Source organism: Salarias fasciatus, chromosome 15, assembly GCF_902148845.1.
Source record: "Salarias fasciatus chromosome 15, fSalaFa1.1, whole genome shotgun sequence".
NCBI classification, from domain to species: Eukaryota; Metazoa; Chordata; class Actinopteri; order Blenniiformes; family Blenniidae; genus Salarias; species Salarias fasciatus.
This window is the reverse complement of record NC_043759.1, coordinates 20,881,051-20,903,398: the sequence shown is the minus strand read 5'-3', so window position 1 is coordinate 20,903,398 and position 22,348 is coordinate 20,881,051. Positions and strand designations below refer to the sequence as shown.

Below are 22,348 nucleotides of genomic sequence, written 5' to 3'. Positions count from 1 at the left end.
ATGTTGCAGAATACAGACGCAGCTCTCCAGCATAATAAGCAAAACGCTTTGAAATATTTAAAGAATGGGAAATGTATGTGACACAGTCTCCTTCGCTGTATAATGGTGAATCTATAAAAGCCAAGAAATATGTAATTCCCTTTGAATTTTCATCCAACACTGCTACAACTCTGAACAGCTACACTGGGGTGGAAAAAAAAAAACGTTCATACCTTCACAAATAGTTTTCCCTCCATTCTCCTCTTTTCTTCAGTGTAAAAGTTGCTTGACTTTCAAGTCTTAGTGTTGGCTAGAATGGTGGAAGGGATTTTTCAGGAGCTCTTGCATAACTGTGACTCAAACCAGCAATTGTGGAGTGAATATTGTTTTATATTGTAAAAATGTACAAAGGTATCATCATGCATGTGCAGTCAAAAACGTGACCACATTAGCCTCGACTGGGGAGACGGCAGCAGAAAGTGGCCTTGATCCTCTTGAAAACCTTGCGGATCCTCTTCGCCGCGTTAATTAAATGACCAGGGAAGGCTCCCCTGACAGAGAATAACTTCTCGGGCCCTGAGGAGGAAAGACTGGTGCAAAATCTGTGAAATTTGCTGGATAACTATGAGAGGCCGCATGACATTGAGCTTTAGAAGAACACATGTATTTTGAATTAAACAAGGATCCATGCAGGGTGAAACTGCCTGTATCCTCCAGGCTGAAGCAAATCTTCAAGCCGCACTTGGGAAGCTGTTACAGCCAGGCTAAAGGCTAATTTCACACTGAATGCCTGGTTCTCTGCACTGACGAGCACTGCGCTGTCTAGGTAAACTTAGTGTGCAGGGTACCTTATCTTTCAGAGTGTCCAAGACCAAATTCCCTACTTTTTTGCATCATTTGTATATCAGGAAAATTTTGTTTCAGCTTCTAATCGCCCAAGATTTTCCATGGAACTCATTACATATACATGCATGTTGAGAATACATATAATACAAATAATATCTAAATTTCATAGTACCACTGCTATCCCATCAAGTAGTAAATGTTCTCTTTAAGCTTGTTTTCAAGCGTTCTTCTTTCCTTAATGCATTTTCATAATGTGTTTTATACCCACTCATGCATGGCGTGCCAGCTCCACCTGCCCACCACCAGAGCACAGCAGTGTAGCAGTGAGGTGGCTGAGAGAACAACAGAGAGCTTCCTACACCACACAAGAAAAAACTAAACAAAAGGAATACCATTGTGTAACTCAGGGAACTTCTGAGAAACTCCTAAGCTTTAGTATGTATGAGGATGTAAGAGGATCAACCCACACGCTGTACTTCCGTCAAAACCGTCAACTCTGTGAAACTATAATTTGGCATTATAGTTATCAGAGGTGGCGCAGTGCTGCAGTGGTTGGCTCTGTCGTCACACAGCCAGAGAGCTTCTGGTGGAACTTCAGGGAGCAAACCAGCGCACTGATGAAACTAGTCAGAAGATATGTTCGTGAATCTTCACAGGCCACAGATGTGTTTTCCCTAAATGAACTGATGACGCGTCTATGTGCTCCGCCTTTTACCCAGCGATGTCTAGAATAAGCTCCGACTCTTCTCCACTCCAGTTTGGATAAAATATGAACGCATTAAGATGTCATTTTAACAAAATCAACGAAATCATCATTCATTAATCCGTCCATCTTCCATGCCACTTGATCCACCTCGACTGCTGTGGGGTGCTGACACTAAACCTACGGTACACACACAGGCAGAACATGCAAACCACCATATTACAGTAAAGCCTCCTGAAATAAGCATAGCTTATCACCATATTGAGAATTGTAACAACTACTGCAATAGTTAAAAAAAAATGAAACAAGTTGTAAAATATAAAAATGTCCTTTAATGGTTTTCACAATTTCTGTTTCAAAAAAGGACTTCTTCGCCTTAAAAAGGTCGTCCTCCTACGACAATCATTCTGTGGAAAAGACAAATCCTGACAGCATATTTATACAAACACAATTATTCTTCTTGTGCAGAATCGACTGCTTTGGCCATTTACAGCTGGATAAACACTCACAAACAGACGGTTGACATTGTTCTGTGAAGGATTTCAATGACTGACGTTTTCTCTGGCAGTGATGCTCTCAGCGCGTCCGGTTCGCGCCTCTACAGCCGCCGACCGGTGCTTTCACAATGTAACATGCACGTAAACAAATAACAGATGCACTGTGGCGACCGCACGTCTGGATGCCTCGGCTCATTCTTGGCCGCCGGTCAGTTTGTGAAACAGTTCTTCGTCTAGCGTTTCGTTCTGGTCTTTCGACCGCGTGGAGAGGAAGATGTAACCGCCGATGAACTCGTGGACCACCTTGCAGTCGCAGCTCAAGCAGCAAAAGGCTATCGTCACATTCTGGTCAAACTCTATGGTCACCTGGAATCACACAGGAGAGACTCGTCATTCGGGTATCTGCAGTCTACCCGTCTGCAGGTCAAGGCTTGAATATGTCTCCAGTGATTAGAGAGAGGCACAGCGATCGCCCACCTGTCTTATCTCCCAGTTGACATTCCACTGCTTCATGTTGGCGAACCTCCATGTGGTGACGGGCAGGCCAGAGGACATGTCAATGCGAATCAGCCGGTTGTATGAAATCCCCAGGATCTCATCCTTCTTGCTCCCTTTGAATCTGAAACACATATTTAGAAGATCACCTATAAAATGGACAGTCGTCACAAGCCGTCGAGGATTCAGAAATCTCCCCGTGTGTCGTACCTGACAATGTAGTAGTTGATTCCAAACTCTGGGAGCGACTGCCAGGCCTGGATAAAGCGCATCTTGGCCTCCATGAGCGAGAGCCTGGCTATGTTCTGATGGGCCTCCAGGATGCGTGCCGTCAGCTTGATGCAGTAATCAAAAGTTGCACATTTAGCAAAAACTTTCTGTAATAATAATTTCGGTGGGACGCCACAAATAACCAACATGCAGCTGTCAGACAAACCTGTTTGGTCTTGTGCTTCTTGGCATAGCGAGGAGAAACAAAACATTCAGCGTTCATTTCCATGGCCTCCAGGTCAGGAGCTGCCTGGCCAGGAGGGGGCGCCAGGCTCTTCATCTGCAGGAAGGACTGGATGTTCCTCACTTCTGACTTGTAGGAGCTGTAGGCCATCGTCTTGCCTTTGGAGGCCAGGATACACGCAGCTTTCCACTTGGCGTACTGTGTTTCCTGCAACCAGACGACCGGGTTAAAGAATAACAGGCAAGAGAGCTCAAAAATATTGTATTTTTAAGCCATCCAGACCCTTTTTCTGGGTGGGATTGTCGTAATCACATACATGTGTATGTATGAGTGTTGTTACTGTATTACTGTGTCAGAGAGGACAACCTGGGTTAATCATTAGCAGTGACACAGATCATAAATCAGCACGAGTGCTGAGTCAGAAAGAGAATTGTTTTGTAAATGAAGAACAGGAAATAACCTGACTGGACTTCAACTCTCTGAGAAGGAATTCGGCCATCAATGCAATGATTCAACTACAAAATGCTTCATCACTTGATATCTGTAATGATTAAGTGGAGGAAAGCGTGGAGAGAAGTGCGTATCTTACGTTGTCACAGCGAATGTACACCTCGTTCATCCCGTCGGCCACCGGGAGCAGCAGCTTGATGCCGAACTTCTTGTCTGTGACGTTGACGTCGGGGACGACCTCACAACCTGCCCAGTCAGGAAGAGGAAATGGGATGGATGTGGCAACTTCAGTCTGTCACAGTACTGAAAATGTGTGTGTGTGTGTGTGTGTGTGTGTGTGTGTGTGTGTGTGTGTGTGTGTGTGTGTGTGTGTGTGTGTGTGTGTGTTGCTGTCATGTCCATTATCAACTGATGGGGACATCTGTGTTTGCTCTTTATACAGAATTACTCACAAGGATTCTTTGTAGTATAAAATGATCAAAGGAGTATTTTTTTCTTTTTTTAAATCAATAGTAGTACAAAAGAAGCATTTCTTTTTTTGTATTTCACGCTGACCTCGGAGGTGAAACTGCTCTATCGGTTCTCCGGCAGAGGCCTCTTTGTTCTTGTAGTAAGAAATGGTGGTGTCTTTAAACACAAACCAGTACTCTTTGTACGGCCGCAGCGTCAATCTTTTGGGCCTGATTTGAGACAGAAAAGACAGTGAGCTTTCATTTCTCAACATTTAACATTCAGGGAAGATAAAAACACAATGAGGAGCAGGCAGAACAGGAGCATGAGAGCAACAATATGAAGCCACCTGGACAGGAGATGGGTGAGAGGAATACACTGAGGACACTGGACGATGTAGATAAAGCTGGATGTAACCAGAAAACATCTGAGAAGTTCCATAAAGTTGTGCATGCACATGTCTTGGTTTTAATAATGACAGCTTAAGCCTTACCGTCACTGTTTGCACAGCAAAGGATGGCAACAACAGCATTTATAGTTAGATAAAAAGAAAAACAAACAGGCATTTCTCTCTTTTTGCTCGAACAGAAGATGTGTAAATGTGGGTTTACCTAAACAGCCGGAGGGAATCAGCCAGCTCTGGAATGTCTGTAATGTCTTCCTGGAGGCAGAACGAAACAACGGTCTATTATCCTGCGTCTTTCTGTGACATCATGTTAAAACATACAATCAGCCAAGGCCTCCCGACCAACTTCAGGCTAAAAACAGGTGTTTGCCCTGAACACGACTGAAATCCGGAGGATCTGGGTGAACATTCCTTCCTAGAGGAGCTTGAAAAATATGATTACCAGAATTCTGTCCGTGTGCCCGCCTTCCAGCGTCACCTCCAGGTTGGACAGGGCAGCCTCCACTTCATCGATCTCCGGCTCATTGGAGTTGTCCAGCGGTTCGCTCGACATGGTCAGCTTACAAATGTGATACTGTAAGGGCAAAAACAAAGAATGTTTTTTTCTTCTTCCCCATCGGCAAAGATCAAGCTGTTTATTTTGCAAGTGAAAAAAAAAAAAAAAAAGTACAAGTCGTGATGAAGTTCCCCGACATGACTTAAGAGGTTATGCAAGCGCGGCGTGAGTCAGAGGGAGACATGAGAGCGGCCCTGTGTGCCAGCCATTGCAGCATCGTGTAGGTGAGTGAAACACTCCTTCTGAATCACTGTGTTTTCTGAATCACAGTGCAAACAGTGGCAAAGTAGCAGCTGAGGACCCGGCCAATGGGACGAGATGCAGACGGCGGAAGGTTGCACCTAATACTTTTGACAATGATGACTTTTCAGAGTGTTTGTCGGAACGCCGTTATTCATCCCGTGCCGTCTTTTTTTCTTCCTCCTTTTCTCTTCATGTGTGCCTCTCCCTTCGATCCTCCTCTCCTCCTTCTTCAGTGAGATTTTGCCGTGTTCCAACATGTCCTCACATGGATTTATACACCAAACCTCCCCATTCGGAGATTTAAGCCACATCTAAAATCCGCAGACATTGCATTGCAACTCGCTCGGAAAATTACTGTTTATGTTCACAAACCACATGAAGTAGTGACAATGTGTGTAACTTCAACACTTAATAGTGTCAAAATTATAATTTTGGAACTTACCTAAGCACATAATTAGATATTTTTCCAAAGAGTCTGTGTATCGACGTATTTATTGTTTATTCATTTTTTAAAGACTTTGTAAAATTACTTCATAGATTTGAGCATATTTATATGTTCCTTTGTCCACTTTACATTCTTAAAACTGGATTGTTACTTCTTTCAACACTGATGGTTCTTGATTAGTCACAGTTACAGGTAGGAACTAGAGCTGGCAATGAAATACACAAATATCGCTCCCAGGTTGATTGCAATAAAAAAAAAAAAAAAAAAAAAACACTGCACAATTGGATTTATTGTTTCCCCCTCAAAAAAGACCAGAGAAAATATTTCCTTTCACCTGTAAAGAGGCAAACATCAGCATTTCCTCCTCGGTACAGTCGATCTCCTCCAGCAGGATGGACCAGCGAGCTTGTTCATAGAGCTGAGTTATCCTGACAGCATCGTACTGAAACACAAAGACATAAACAACATAAACACATAGAAGTTTTGTTCATAATAAGGACGCTTTCCAGAAATCTGTGAGGAAACTTTGGGATAAGCCGTTATCGTTCTCACTTTGGGATTGAGGTCAAAGAAGACGTTGTATTTAAAACGAAGCAGAAGCCTTTCCTCATCTTGAATATCCTGCTCCATGAGAGACCGAGAAGAGTCCAGCCACCTGTCGATCACGGCGAGGGTGGATTAAATGAGCTGCATGTGAAACCAGCATTTAAATCACGTGATGTAACCCCGACGGATTCAGATTTCTACCCTGAACTGTTGGCTGCTTTGTCTAGTAGTGACAGAGGCTGGTACATCTTTGCAAGCTCGGCTGGGGGGAGGTTCGGCTGAGAGTCTGCGAGGGGGTTTTCTCCAAACCAGAGGCTGGTGGCGGACAACGGCATCCCGTTCTCCGGGTCGTAGGTGGCGGTCATGGTCTTACTGTACATGGGGCCTATAAACAACAACAGACAGCAATTATTATCAGTTCAATAAAAACAACTTTGAGTTATGGTGAGTTTAGAAGCATTTTCAGAGACTTCTAATTGAAGAAGGAATAAACTGCCTGCTGTGGGTGAGTTGGGAAAGAAAAGCAACTGGAAACCGAAAACAAATTCTGACAGAATGCTTGCACGAAGAATTTTAAAAAAGAGCAAGATGAAACTCAATTGAAGGAGGGAGAAATGAGAGGTTTTAATGATAGTGATTTCGTGCCGGTGTGGGATGTGAACCCGGAAACGGAGGAGTGGGAGAGTGGGTGCTGCTGAATATCAGTCCTTAGCTATTCTTTCAGTTCTCACACTTTATAGCCTCTCGCACCTCAGCAGCACCATATCTACAGGAGGTTAAGGCAGTAAAAGTAATCCTTTTACCATAACGTCATGAAGAGTACAGCAAACAAGCAACCAAAACAACGAGATTCTCATGGATACAAGGGCAAGGTTAACTGGGCCTCAGTCTGTATCCTGCTACAGAAGTTACTGCGGGACTTATATAACGATAATAAGGATCTCTTGATAAGATATCAACTCTTCCAAAGAAACTCCGACAGCTGTTGCATAGTAATGTGTAAATCTTCTTCTTTACTGCAGGGAATGCTTCGAAGACACCAGCAACTGATAGAAACTCAAATTTTCATTTTTCAGAAGATTTTTTCTGTTTTCTTGAAGAAAAAAACATTTTGGAACTAACTTGCTGAAGTTTTCCATCATCTGATAATAAAACTCAAACACACTGGTAAAACATAAAACATACATGCAGAAAATCCCAGGTCAGGACAAACCGCGAATATCAAACGAAGGCAAACACAGCGGTGGTACCTGTTCCTCCTGCTCCCCCACTCAGTAGATCGATGTCCCACAAGTCCTCTTGTGGTGAGTTTTTATCTTTTTTCTTCTTCTTCTTGGAGGGATCGTCTGGAGGCTTCAGCAGGGACAGTTCCTCTGATCGCCTAATGTCTGAGGACAACCCAAGAGAGAGAAATTAAAAAAACTGAAGCCATCAAGCAGATTGGGGAAATTCTGTTCGTCTTCAGTCTTCAGAACAGAGCCACTCACTGAGGACTCTGCAGATCTCTGCCACCGCTTTGAAGACCACACTGGAGAAGCTGACAGTCATTTTGATGGTTTTCATATTGGGGAGCTGCAGCAGCAACGGTTTGTGCTGAGGTGTGTAACGCAGGTCAGCGTCAGCCTGCGGAGTGAAATATGTAAAACATATGACCTCCAAATCAAAAATGGATTCAACGACAATTTCCTTTTGTTCCTTTTTTCATACTTGCTCATCATAAATGTGTAGCAGATGTACCTAAAGTTCAGTAAAATCATGTCTGAAGTGTTCATTGCTTGGATTTTAAAGGGGGGGGGGGGTATTACGTGTTTTTTAGCCCTTTAGTATCAATCTACAGCACCCTCAAGCAACAGCGTTGCCCCAAGTTGGATGGTGAAAGCTGCATGTGGCAAAAACAACTTAAATCAAATTTGCCTCTGCAGCATGACTGCCTCAAATGACTGGAAATGGGTCCTTGTCTCTTTAAGAATCTCCTCAGCTTAGCGACACGTTCCCCTCAGAGTGTCCATCTCCACGCGCATTCTCCGAGAGCGGAGATCGGTGGGGGAGCGCGAGCTGTGCAGACGAGTCAGAGCTGGGGCGGAGCTGTGCATTTTGGGCGGAGCTGTGCAGCAGCGACCGTTTCTGCGCTCAACATGGCTGCCAGGGGGAGATTCAGGGATTGCTCAAATATGCGTGAATGGTTCATGAAACAACTCTATGCATGTTTTTAATGCAGAAATGACACTATAGCATTATACAAAGCTCAAAAAAGTGGATTTTGCATAATACCCCTCCTTTAACGATATGTTTTCTGGGTATTTATTAGTGCTGTAACACGTGTTATTGTATGGATTCAACTTCTAAACACAAGTTAACAAAAATGACATACTTGTCTGTTAATGTTGGGATGTAAGTCTGTGCAGTCTCCAGGGGAGACTGTATAAAGTTTCTCCAGACACCAAAGCACATTATATCGCATCTATTTATTATGACTGCACTGATTTCAGCTTTCTCGTTGGAATTTAAGTAGTTTCCTCATTTTTCAGCGTGAGTCCACGTTACCTGAATCCCATACTTGTCCAAGGTCCAGTGAGTCTTGAGCAGCCAGCATTTTCTTTGCTCCCACCACAGAGCATGGTCTGACCAGTCCCGGGGAGCCTCTGGAGACGAACAGAGAAACTCAAACCATCACTTATGGCTTCAGGGATTGTTCCCATAAAACCCTGTCCTCTGCATTTAACCCATCCCTGGAGTGATGACCCATTGGCGGTGAGATCCCTGAGCCATGAAAGCTCCCACAGTGTTGCACAATGGCATCCTACTTAATGCAGGAGGTACATTTTCACTGTGCTACTGTATACACATGTCAATTTTAAAGGGTTTTGGTGATAAATTCTGGCGTTGGAACTGTAACATTTCAACAACGACACCTGCCAGAAACACAGATACTAGCAGTACCCTCTGTTGTGTAGGCGGTGTGGTTTATTGAGACTACCCGACATCACATTATGGTGCTGGGCTGAAATCCGTCTGTTGATGACGGGTCCGTTAGTCATCTATTATGTCTCTTGCTCTTTAAACCACCTTCCTGTTTGCTACGTTACAGCTCCTCCGTATCTGTGGCCGACTGTAAAGAGATGTAGTTTCAGATCCCGGCTGAACTTTGGCCCCCGGGGCAGTGTGACGACACACAATGGCAAAGCGGCGTAGAAAAATGCGGGGCAAACAAGGGTGTGGCGGCTTCACTAAACACGCCGTGGCAGCCAGGGCGCTCGGCTTAAAACAAAGCCCAGCAGATTTGACCGCATAGGCCAAGGACATTACAAGCAGTGTGACGAAGGCCATTCCTTCACGCTACAGCGCGTCCGCTTGCAGTTCACTCCAGACACTTACTGATTTTCTCCACGAGCTTGAGCATGAGCCCTCCGATGTGCAGGTCCCCTTTCACCCTCAGCTTAAACTTCATGGACTCGTCTCCCTCTCGCTGGTCGATCTGCACGGACAGCTCCCACGACGTCTCCCCATACTCGGCGGCCGTGATCATGTCTCCGCTCTGAGGAGACGGAGGTCACACAGTGCTGAGTTTGTAAGCAGAAGGAACTGTTTGGATAACGCCACCGCAGAGACACCACAAGGTTTGGAAAAAGAAAAAAAAAAAAAAAAGGAAACACGTCTGGCAAAGGGAATTCACTAAAATATGCGAGGCTCCTCTGTTTGAAACATTAGGAAACATCTGGGATGAAAACATGAGAGTGGATTAAAGTGTTTCTCAACATCCTGATTGACTTGGCCATGAGTTAACAAACAAAGATCTCTTCGTATTTCTGTTCTAAGTGGCCACGTATGGAACAGATTTGAATCCTGCTTCTGCCGCAGCGTCTCTGTGCTGATACCGCAGCCCCCCTGAAGGACTTCTTCCAGCCAATACATTCATATTCGAGATATCAAGAAACGCACAGACGGGCAGATGTAGTGTCTAGTGCCAGCAAGAAAAAGAGATGAGGCTGCAGATCATCCAGAGTGCACACAATAGACAGACACAACGGTGCAGTCCTGCGCATCACACCGAGCTCCACGATTGGCTGATTTCAATGATACAGAATGAATGGATGAGACGCATCGAGCAGGTAGGAAAGGGGAGCCGAGCGGAGGAGGAGCAGGGAGGGGGCAGCTGAGGAATGTATGACGAGCAGGGACACGAATCTAGCACAGGAAGGACCATGAACCAGCAATCTGCACACACTGCACCGACCTCAGCTCATCCCAGACCCAGAGTCTCTTAAATGCAGTGACTTATGTCGCACACTGTCTGATACAAACCGGTCTAGAGCAGAGGGATCATCTCAAATACGAGTTTTGATTTGTCCCGTGCAGACCGGGGGAAGTGTGTGTCCAGGAGGCTTGGTTTTAATGAACACACTCTGCTTCCTTTGTGCTGCTCCCTCCCTGCACCGCATGCAGCTGTAGGGTACGCTTAAAAGTTTGAGCATGCATGCCTGCTGAGGCAAGGCTTGTCGAGATGTGTTGGAGCGTGATAAATTTCACTCCTACCACTTTACTGTAGGGGTAAAACAAAAATACCAGTAAGTGAAGTAAGTGGGAGTAATGGTGTGAATCTTGTGCTTGTCAACACTGTGAAAACAAGACATTACTACTCATTTCCTATAATGCAAACACACACTTTATCAGGAGCATTCATCACTTCTTATTGGTGAATTGTTGAAAACAAAAGCTAGGAATGATTTCCTTTTTAACCATCAATGTTAACTTTAGGTATTTCCACAACACAAAGTATAACATTAAAGTTCTTACATCAACTTTCTTGCAGAAATTGTTAAAATTCTTCATACTGAGACAAACTTTCTCAAGTAAAGGAAATAAGAAGAATAACCTTTTATAGCCACAACACAAACGTGGAATAAAGTTAGCAGATTAACCATTAACTTTGTTCTAAGTAGGCCGGTTGCATTATTCCTCATTATTCCATAACTTTTCCTCTCAGTAATGGTTCAGAAATTTAACTCAGTAATGGTGAGAATAAACAGAAAAGAACAAGAAAAGAGGACGTGAAGCCACTCTTACCTTAATTCCAACTTTTGTTCCGGTGGGATATTCCTAGAAAATCGGAGTGAGGAGAACAGGAGCAGGCTGAGGCTCCTCTGGGAATAAACCCCGCCCAGCTGACACAGGTAGGCCGGGAGCAGGAGGTGGAGACCGCAGGGGAACCACGCAGCAGGTGAGTGCGTCCACGGGCCTGGAGACGTTTCTGTCGGGTTATTAGTCACCCAGCGGGGTCATTTCAGGTCAACATCCACTGTCTGAGGGGAGGATTAAAGTCGATGGAGATGCACAGTAACCCGAGCTTTAAATGTGTCGGTAGGGGGCGTGCTGAGACCTCGGGGTGAGGGCCGTGTCCGTCTCACCAAACCTCTTGAAACCAAGTGTCACCGGGAGGAAAACAGTGTCATGAAATCTGGAATATTCATTCAAAATCGTGTCACACAAGAAACAACACATTTTAAAATTCAGCATTTCGTTCAGGGCCTGTACAGCGGGACAGTGGTTTATCTTTGAGCGAGAGGGTTGTCGGTTCTAATACTGGCCTGCCTTTTCGTGTGGAATTTGTATAATCAATCACAGCACAAAAAACATACAGAGGTTAATTAGTGACCCTATATTGCCTCCATGTTTGTTTGTGAGTGTGTGTGGTTGTATGTTGTGTGTCTGTCTGTATTTGCTCAACCCTGATCAGGCTGAAGTGGTACAGAAGATGGATGGATGGACAGTTTATTCACTGAATAAACAGGACGGTGGGTGGAAGAAGCAAACACAGTCTCCTCCTTGTGGTGGTCATTAGCCTGGTCACACACTGCTGGGGTCACAAACAGTATTTACAGGCTGATCTGATCCCACAGAGTGGAATCTGATCCCACTGAGTTGGTGTTTTTATCCTTTGCACCAGCCTCAATCAGTCATCAATAGGCTATTTAGTTATTTTTGTTTGTATTTGACACAGCATCCTTCCATCTTGACCCATGTCAATGAGTGAGACAGGGAAGCTTTGTAAAAAACAGTAACTGTGTATACATATTTCAGATGAAGGCTCAGAATATTTCTGATTCCAGCCTTTGTAAACACACTACAAAAATAATTGAACTCCAAGGATTAAGCTGTTTTCATATTATTAAAGGAGAAAAAAGTCTGTGAAAAAGCCTTTTGTGGTTTGTGTACTCTCGTTTTAGTGGATTTAAAGTGATAGACCCAAATCATGATGGATGCTGAATTACCTCAGGAGAGTCGGCCCACGTTTCTCAATGCCCACATCCTCCTCAAAGAGCAAATCCAGATGAATCACTGGAGTTTATCTTCTCCACATGATTATATTGCCAACTTATGCAACTACAACAACACATCAGTAACACTCATGGGAAGCATTTTGTTGTTTTACCGACAGACCAGCCTGTCAGGCTGAGTTATGGTCAGTTTTGCTTCTTGAGAAATGTAGTTGTGTATGTTTGTGTGTGTGTTTGAGGTTGACTGTGTTCAGGATGAGGTGAGCTCCTGTGTGAATCCTGCAGCGCCACCCTCTGGTTTCCAGTGGCAGGATCACGCCCTGTGTTTTTGTTTTGGCTGTTGCGTGGTAAATAAACTTTGAGGCAACATTAGGGTCATGAAGCCAGATAAACAAGGGAGTTCCAGAGCTGACTGATACTGAAGACATGCAGAACTTATGTAACAAAATGTGGAATTCTTCACCGGTCTGTATTCGCCAGGCGATATCTGTTATCAGTTTGATAAAACAGCTTAAAACTTTTTTTTTTTTTTTAAATGGTTATTCTCTTAAACTGTTATGTTGTATGTTTAACTTATGATTTTCTTGTTGGGATGTGCTTCTACATTTTCTTGTATGTTTTATGGACTCATTATACCGTAGATAGAAGGATGGATCTTTTACTGTTACATATGAGCAAGATTTTTTAGCAAATGACTCAGATAGGCACCAGTACCTGAGATTTTTTTTTTTTTTTTGGATATTAATAAAAAAGTGTCTTGAAACCATGGAGCTACAAAGAGGATATAAGTATAACACCCTTAAAAGTAATAAAGTGATTGGGTGCATAAGAAGACTGGATATTGCACTTAGTTTGCTTTGCATTTACATTTAATCTGCTTTTGAAGTTTCTCCTCTTTTCATATTGAACTTATGTTATTAAATTTTAGTGACTTTTTTTATTCTCTACTTTTTCAAATTGTGTAGCACTTTGAGCTGCATTTCATGAATGACAGGTTAAAAGTTATAATTAATGAATCTTCAGACCATTGTCTGTATTTGAAATGACCTTTTTATCAGATGTGTAGCACTGGAATTAAATTCCAATTTTCAGAAAGAGACAAAGTTTAATATTGAATTTGTACTGCTTGTAACTATGGTGCTAAATATTCCTCCTCTCAGTGAAACTGCTCACACTGTCCAGATATTTGGGTTTTGTTGGAAATAATGTTAGATTTAATGAAAGCTCTCATGGCCTCCTTCATTTGGCCATAACAACTGTGACAGATACTCACAGTAAGTACTTCAAAAGTCGAGGACAAATCAAAACAATTGACATTGCAATGTCTCCAAAAACTATTTCAACACTTTAACACTAAAACAGTCAGTTCCTGTTTGGTTGTACGGTTCAATAAACTTCTTCTGTTCAAGACTTTTTTAATTCCTAGAAAAAAAATGTTTTTCGTCTCAGTAACTATCTGGAAGTAAGTCTTCTCACAGTTAAAGGAAGCAGCATCATTTGCAGATTCTGACAATTATTTGTGCATTTTCACTATTTTTTTTTAAAGCTGAGTACTAAAAACTACCTAAACAACTAGCATTTAAATGCAAAGCAAACATATTCAACTGACTAATAATTTGGAATAACTGGTTCATGCTAAAAACACTTCTGATTGCTGATCATACTGCATCCACAATGTCATTTCTCCTCATGATTTACTTTAGGCAGTGATAAATGGATCTTTTAATCACTTACAAATAATTTTTCGAAGTCTTCTTTTCAATTCATGAATTATATTTGGATTATGAATTCCATTTTTAATAATTAAAAAAGATTTCTTTAATATAAGACAGTATGGAGTGCAAAAAAGAGAGATTTCATTGACATATAATGTGTATGTCTACCCTCATTTGTCTTGAGATGATCCTTTAAACATTCAGGCCAGTGCGGTATCGATTGATTTTAGTGAATCACTTCACAAAATCATTCAAAAAGTGTGAAGTTCAACGTATTAGTGAGAGGAAGTTGAGCGTGAGACCACCGCAAATGATTTGCTGCAGTGTTGCTGCCACATAGTGGCGCTCTGAGACCGCGGTAGACTTGCGAGACTCCCTGTCCAAGGCTGGAGGAGACAGTTTTGGAAGAGAAGGTGCTTCATTTGGAAACCGGGGTGTGGTTGGCGGTCGGCCTGCAGTTATTTACATCTGCATTTTATGGTATGAACCAAGCAATAAAAGTCTTGGAAAGCACAAAGTCAACTTTGTATTAATATTAAAATTGCTTTAAATCACATCCTCCATCATTTTTTTTGGCGATGGAAAAATAGGAACCCAATGTCAGTTGTTGAGGTTGTCACAGTGTAAATCAGTTTGATTGACCTCAATAGTTCGAGTCTAGTTGTTTTTCGTCAGTCTGAATGAAAGCTGTATTACACACTGCTTTTGCTTTCCAGGCTGTGATTAATAATAAAGTCATGGCAAGTGTGGCTGTTATCTGCTTTTTTTTTTTTTTTTTTGAATTAAATTATATATTTTTTGGATCAAATTGAGCAAATTTCTGTTTTTCTCTCCTCTACCCAGGGAGGACTGGAGTACAAATCAGCCTCAGAGTGGGTGAGCATTATTCAAGAATAGCTCAAAATAGCAGGTCCCTGCCAAGACTCGGGCCTAATTGGTAACACCGGTTTAGGGACACTTTCCCCGCGCCATTTGATCATTTGGACCACACCCTACGGATTCGGTTGAACAAGCTCGCCTGTGAGTCCGTAAGCTATCTGTTCCAGCTGAGTGTTTAGAGCTGGCACACGAGGCGGTCTTGTGTAAGAGGGGGGAAATGTAAATTCCATGACAAAAACAAACAAATAAACCCGAAAGCCTCATAAACTGTGTCACTGGTGTTAGGACACATGGAAAATAACATAATTTGGAGCTGTCAGGGTTGGACTCGGCGTCCATGTCATCATGACACCTGTGGTTCTAGTGGCGACCGGGTACACAGAGTCCAGGCCGAGGGAGAGGACGGGCGCCGGCGTTGCTGCAGCGCCTGGGAGAATGATAAAACGCAGCGTATAGAGTGATGAAGAGAAAGAGGAGGAAAACTTTTTGGACTGTGGTTTTCGACACAATAAATTACATCTACTGCCTGAAGCCGGTCTGAACCTTAGTTGGAAGCGGGTGGGAAACGACATCTGTAGAAACCTTCGTCGGCTTTCTGTATTTATGGAAAGAGAAACCTCCCGGTGACCTGGGAACACACTTACCCAATTAGCAGCCTTGCCGACGGATCAAATGGAAGTGAAAACATTCACTGCCGTGACGGAGACGCATCACAATGCTCCATTCATGCCGCCGAGCCCTGTGCTTTGGGGGTGAGGTGGGGGTGGGGGTGCTCTCTAGGCATGTAGTGGGGGGGGTGGGATAGGTGAGAGGCGGCATTGAACGCAGCGAGCAACGGGCTTACCTCACCGCCTTCTCTGACGTTTCCAGCGGTGATTTAAGACAAATGCGGAGGTAAACAGCGTTCAGATGTGTTGTTTCCATGAGGCTACAGACCACAGCATCCCCTTCACCCCAGCCCCTGTATCCCCTCCCCTCTGCCTGATCCGGTACAGCCGCAGGTTTCATCCTGTGGGACCAGGGCGGAGGACTTCAGGAGCCCTGAGAAACGCCATGAGATGTGAGCCCCTTGAAAGCCTGTGCCGCGGGTGAAAAAAGGTCACGCCGCTTTATGGCCTGCGAAGTGTTACAGGGCTGATTTGTTTTCTTTATCCAAAGCCGTTATGAACATGTCATGCCCGCTTCTTACTTAATTTTTTTAGTGTAATGTGATTTATTTTCAAGCCGCAGAGCCCCATAGCCATCATAAAATTCCACACCAGTTCCAATGCAAATCCACCAACCCCCCCCCCCCCCCCCCCTAAAAAAAAAAGACTCATTCAAGAAACTCACCTGGCAGTTTATCTGTTTTTCAAATGTCAGAAGAATTTAGAAGAACAGTTATGATGAGACTCCAGACAGCCTAGATGTGCTTGGCTAAATATGTGCTATATAAGCAGCCGTTGACTAAATATAAACTGAACGTATGTGTAAAAAAGTGTCTGTATTTGCCTAAATATCATCAACCTCACCTCAGCTGGACTCTATAATCCCAGCCTGGCACTGAGGGCTGCACTGGAAAAGCTCCACAAAAATTATTGATATTCTACCTACTGGATTTTTAACCACTGAACCTTTTACACACTGTGATTATGAAAAATGTGTTTTAATGAACAAATTAAAGATAAAATCAACAAGGTTGTGCTGACTAAAAAAAAAGACTTTTTTTTTTTCGCCCTTCTGTCCACCTCTCCCTGCATGGGAACATCTGATAGAAATAAAACTTCTCGTGGTGTCAGGTCAGATAGCAATAAATACAGGTTGTCGGTGCCGTGTGACCCTCACATCTAGAAGAAAGGCTGCTCTGAGCTGTGGTATGGAACAGGATATCATATGTTTAAATGCTGCACTTCTTTCCGAAAAGTTGCTACTGTAGAACAACTTCAATCACAGGGTATCCCTTCACCTCTCACACGCAGTATTTCATCCTCTGGCTGCCGAGACATATAAAAGACCACGTATGGATCATTGATGATCACAGGCAGATACTTTTACGAGCAGACAGATGTCTTTTTTTCTTTTTCTGATATTAAACCTGATGAGTTCGCTGTCCTTTCCTTTGCAAGTGTCTTTACTTCTTTGTCAGTTTCAACAGGTGTTCATGAAGGTTTTTTTTGCAGCTGACATTTATGCAGGGCTTGATTCGCTGAGTGGGGGTAAAGGTGAACTGCTGAACTTTTTTCATCATCTCTTTCGTCTACTTGACCAGATAATTGGACAACAGACAAAAAATATTTAAAGTCAAAGAAAAGCAGTGCTGCAAATATTCAACAAAGTCATTCTACTGAAGCTCTAATGGTGGTTGGCGTCACTGAAAACACAATTTTTTGGAAAACAGCTCCAAAGATTAAACTTTTTGAAAATGCTGCGTGGGTCAGTGTTTATATATGGGTCTGCGGCACACAATGGCACATGCTTCTATTATTTACTGATGATAAAATACCTTTGTTTTTCTTTCTATGCTGAGGATTCTGGATGATCTGGCTCCGTGGATTCCGGTGTCGTCCGGCCCGTCCCTCTGCTTCGGCGCCGCGTGGAAGAAACAGCCGTTGACACTGGCCTCGAAGCCGACTGATCTCACAGGTACGGCGTGAGAGGAAGCGGGACGTTGTGTTCCTTTCCTCACCGCATCAATTTGCCAACTGGTTGTGAATGGGTGCCATTTTGAAACATGCAAATATAGGTAGCCTCTGCCTGTATCAGCTGATGCAGGTCGGTGTTGTCTTTGGCCGGGCCTTAAAGGACCGGGGGGAGAAAGACGTACTGAGAGTTAGAAAAGGTCGCATAAACTCTAGCGGGATTACTTTACCAACACTTTCCATGGCTGAGATCCCTTGAATGGATCCATTGTGGGGTGGGTCTTTGCTCGCGGAAAGCAAACGCTGTCAGGATCCAGTTCATTAGCACCTAGTTTACTGTTTGAAGTTAGTTATTTATCCGGTGTCTAAAGGGGAACCCCGTTTAGACATTCGCAAGAGTGTGCGCGGCCGCGCGCTCGCGTGTGCGTTCATGCGCAGACATGTACTATATACTTGTACAAACGTAGAAAACTCAGAGGATCTACAGGGGGTTTCCAGAGCAAATGGCTCAAGAGCAAATAAAACTTTCCATGGTGCAATAAAATGTATGGGGACTGAACAGGAGGCACATTGGTGCCGCTCCGAAGGTGGGAAACAACCCTGAGAATTTGTTGAAAAAATACATACATAAGCTCTTGATGTATTTATGTTCTGACAGTCGCTGACCTTTACTCTGTAAATATAAGCATGAGAACTCACATATTCGAAACAAAGCACATGTGTATGACATTGTTAGGATTTCACAAGACGCATTTGTGTGAAAAGAATCACTAATTTTTGAGAAGTAATTTGTTTCCAAACAGTTGCTGAAGGCATGCTAGCAGCAGTCATTGATCTTACTGTATTTCGAGCTATCGTGAGAGTGCCCACGTGTGTGTGTGTGTGTTTTTGCTTCTTGTTTCTTTTGTGATCTGTTTGTTCATTGGAAAGCGTCCCTGTGCCTCTGGTCAGACAAAAGTGCCGCGTTGAGCAAAACCTCCACTCCACTTTTATGGTCTGTGTGGGTCGTCCTATTTGTACATGCTTAGAGCAAATTAGACCAGCAGCTGCGCATGGCTGTGCTCTTCCATGTTGGCTTTTTAAAGATAAAAATATGCTACGGTAAACCTCGCAGCTCACTTCCAGAAATATTCAGACCGTTACTTCTGGCGCGAACACCTCGCCTTATTTACTATCAGCGTTTCCCTCTTTCTGCCTTAAACAGAGGCGGAGGAGTTTGTGCGGACGTTTGTGATGAATTGCAGGGAGTGCAGAAGAGGAGACATGGGGGGGGCAGAAAGAGGGAGAGAGAGAGAGAGGGACCACCTATGCAGATGTTTTCCACATGTAAAGGAAAACAAGCTGCAGCAAGATAAGTATGAGAAGACGGAAGAGAGCGAGCTGCACCTGTTGCGGCCTGATGATCTGGCCACAGGTGACATCTGTCTTTCCTGTGTTGTGCTGCTTTCATCATTAAGAGTTTTATCCACACATTTGAGTCAAACATATTTTAAGCAAACAAACAAAAAAAAAGATCTTGCATAGATTTTAATTTATTATGAGAATGTTTAATTTTCCATTAAAGCTAACATTATACTTGTTGGAATGAATGACATTTGTGTGACGCACCGTGAAATCATCGGTCCTCTCTAATATTCTAAATAAACACTGCACACCTGCCTGATTTCCATCAATCAGTCTTGTGTCCATCCATGTCATGAGGCAGTCAGGAAAAGTTGTAGGTAAATATAATTTCTGACAGTGTGACAGGAATAAGGAATAGTCCTCGCTCGGAATTGAGTTCTTAAGCTAATCATCCATGATTACAGCCTTGGAAGCCAAAATACACTCCATGTGAAAGAGGTTGTTTTCATCTGCATGCTGCAGCAGAACGAGCGGCTGACAGTGTTACCTATTCTCCCGAGGGCTCTCACTCTCCTTCTGCCTCGATCCGACTGGCCTGTAACGGGTCTGGAAGCCCCCTGGGACGGTCCTGGAAGACCCGGACAACATTGGCAGCAGGCGGCTCAGCGGTGTCATTTCGCCGCGGCGAGCCGGACAAAAGCATCTCTTGTTGTCGCAAGCTGTTTGTGGTGCTGCTTTCCCCAGCCCTGTGGAAAGGAAAGGCCGGCCAATGACCAATGCCAAACAAACCTGCTCCAGCTCACCTGTGCAGTGAATGTAGAACCGAGTGACCCAGATCTGGATGGAAACCATTGCAAATATTTCCCAGCAAGGTCTGTGGAAGAAACATTTCACAGGGCCTCTCAGCAGGGACTTTAACTAACTGTAAATGACTTTGACTCCCTCAAGTTTGTGTCATCTGTTCCTAAGAAGTAGTAAACAGTCGTTTTACCATCGAACCGTCCAGCATGTGGCTCAGCGCGGTGAAAGACATGAACTCAAGTAAAAAAAAAAACATCAGCGCCGTGGAAGGTTGTGTTTTCCTCCCTTTGCACGCTGAGGGAGTTTATTAAACACCAGAGCGAGGAACGAGTTTGATTAGAAGCAGAACTATTGTTGATGAGCGGCAGATCTGTTTATTGCCATGTCTGAAGCAGAGCCGGTGGCAGGGCAAACCTCTGTGCCCAAACTGCAGCTCAGTTTAGAAGCGTAAGCCATGCTGCAAATATTTGGCTTGGCTGCAGAAATTGAATTATATTGGCACAGAAAGCTTAGGAATAAAAAACAGCAACCTTGGGAACAATTATGCAAAGTGAAACGCGGTTAAACCAAGTGCTACTGGTTTTCCATTCCTTCCAAAAAAGAAAAAAAATACAGCTGCTTGAGCAGAGTTTATCCACCTTAATAAATAAGTTAAAGCATTTGTCTTTGTCATGCCAGGTGTAGCTATAGATTTATTTTTTCGCAGTGCTGAAGAGTTTCTCAGCTTTACAAGTGAATTTGCAGAGTGGCTCATTTACACCATATATTACATTCTGAATCATGGGTGTCAAACGTAAGGCCCGTGGACCAAAACAGAGCCGCAAGAGGCTCCAATGTGGTCCACCACACCACCAAGACAAGTGAAAATTTTCACAGAAAGCACTGGTTTTTTTTAACACTTTTCGTAAGAGCAGCGGACACAACACTGAGAACCAAGCTGAGATGTTGTGAAGTTGCCATGAAAGCCAACATTAGCCTCAAAGCCCAAACAAAAACATGTCTGACAGCCCTGGTCTAGATAGAAAGCAAGATGGATTATGCATGCATGGCCACATGTTGACTCTCGATGTTGTTGGGAAATGATAATAATGCTATCTGTTGCACTTACCCACTGGACAACACGCACGCATAAAGACTGCCTACATAAACCACAATTAAATTTCAAATGTCATCGTATGATAGCGCATGTTACCAACAGAAAACTCTTACATCTTAAGAATCTGTTTAGGATTTGCTGTAAACTCGAGCATGTCGTTGCATTAGATTGTTACAGAGGTACAAAATGTGTTAACGGTGTTCACGCAGCAGCCATTGAAGTCCCACCTGCAGAACACAGGAAACACAAACTCCATCGGTCTCTTTGACACACGCACACACAAACACACGCACACACTAAAGTGGTTAGCCAGCTACCTAGCTAACCATCATGCAAACCTTTAAGCCAGCTTTGTTTGCTCACAGCTGAGGCTCAAAAGAAAGGCAGGAGCAGTGTAGAAAAAGGGCCAGCTTTGACAATTTTCACACAAAGAGAGCACTGTTGGCTAACAGTGAGCAGCCTGTTTCTGGGAGGTTTGCACTGTTCCTGGGGCCCATTTCATGGAACAGTTAGCAAGGCCAAAGGCAACCCCGTGGACTGGAGTGATAGTTATGGCCTTCGGGGCCAAACCTGGCGTTGGCCCTGCAGCTCTCCCCTCTATCCCCCGCCCAGCTCCGAGGCCTTCACACAAAGCTGAGCGGGGACGCCGGTTGCTGCAGGTGTCCTCTCAAAAAGGCAAACATCACATGGGCCGGGGGACTGACTGTTGGCGTGTTTGTTGTTTTTTTTTTCTTCACCACAGGTGTTAGAAAAACCAAGACAGCAATGAGCTTCCTTCTAGGCGGTGCAGAATTATTAATAGCTAGTGGGATTTTTGTATTTTCATATTGTCACATGTGACATACAGTCCGTGAATAAGCAGTGTGTTTTCACCAAGGTTTAATGATGTTGATGGATATTGGTGCATGGATTTAATAAGAATGCGGTCTGCCTCAGTGGTCACAAGTGTCAAAGCAAGTGTGGTTACCTTATTCCAGTTAAAGCAAAACAGTCCAAGCAATTATTAATGGACAGATTAACATTAGAATATAACCCAAACCTCAGCTTAAATGGCTGGTACTATCCATCACTTCCAACTGGGCTGAAGCCAGATTGTTAATTTCTGTCTACCTCCTAACCACAGTATCGGTGCTTCCTCCAGCTGTTACTACAATTACACTAACTATCAGAAAAAAAGAAAAAAAACAAACCTCTTCCCTCATTTGATTCAGCTGTAATGGGATGGAGAGGAAGAAAACGTGCAAGTAAAGACGAGAAAGAAAGAGATTAATTTCCAAGCTTCTCTCCTCTCCACCACAGAGTGGGCATAGAGAGCCCGAGCTGTGTCTGTCCTATAGTTTTGAGTTTGGTTTGGACAGAGCAGCCGGCCTGGCCTACAGGAGCTGGGAGGACAGGACCCAGGCGTTCCCACATCACTCACGGGCCGCTGATAGGCGGTCGCACGGGCCGATAATGACAGGGGGAGAGATTTAGTATTAAAGTCTCCTCTGCTGCCTCCTCTGCTCCTGTCTGACGTCAGACTGTTAAATACGGGGATGAGAGCATGGCAT

General features: G+C 43.8%; 1 protein-coding gene across 1 annotated transcript; it reads right to left on the bottom strand.

Moving 5' to 3' along the window:
• Positions 1–1,862: 1,862 nt before the first annotated feature.
• Positions 1,863–11,303, bottom strand: fermt1 (FERM domain containing kindlin 1). Its single transcript, XM_030109910.1, has 16 exons — positions 11,135–11,303; positions 9,446–9,605; positions 8,615–8,712; positions 7,558–7,693; positions 7,321–7,458; positions 6,272–6,455; positions 6,077–6,179; positions 5,859–5,966; positions 4,723–4,854; positions 4,486–4,535; positions 3,980–4,104; positions 3,564–3,670; positions 2,957–3,181; positions 2,731–2,855; positions 2,503–2,644; positions 1,863–2,391 (listed from the first exon to the last, which is right to left on the bottom strand). The coding sequence occupies exons 2-16, from the start codon at positions 9,594–9,596 to the stop codon at positions 2,218–2,220; spliced, it is 1,998 nt and encodes a 665-aa protein (XP_029965770.1). The 5' UTR covers positions 9,597–9,605; positions 11,135–11,303; the 3' UTR covers positions 1,863–2,217.
• Positions 11,304–22,348: the final 11,045 nt, after the last annotated feature.

Excerpts from the sequence above, each read along its gene's own strand:
- fermt1 (XM_030109910.1), bottom strand. The coding sequence starts at position 9,596 with ATGATCACGGCCGCCGAGTATGGGGAGACGTCGTGGGAGCTGTCCGTG. Across the intron at positions 8,713-9,445 it reads CAAGCTCGTGGAGAAAATCA|AGGCTCCCCGGGACTGGTCA; the intron begins GTAAGTGTCTGG and ends GTTCGTCTCCAG. Across the intron at positions 3,182-3,563 it reads TGTACATTCGCTGTGACAAC|GAAACACAGTACGCCAAGTG; the intron begins GTAAGATACGCA and ends GTCTGGTTGCAG.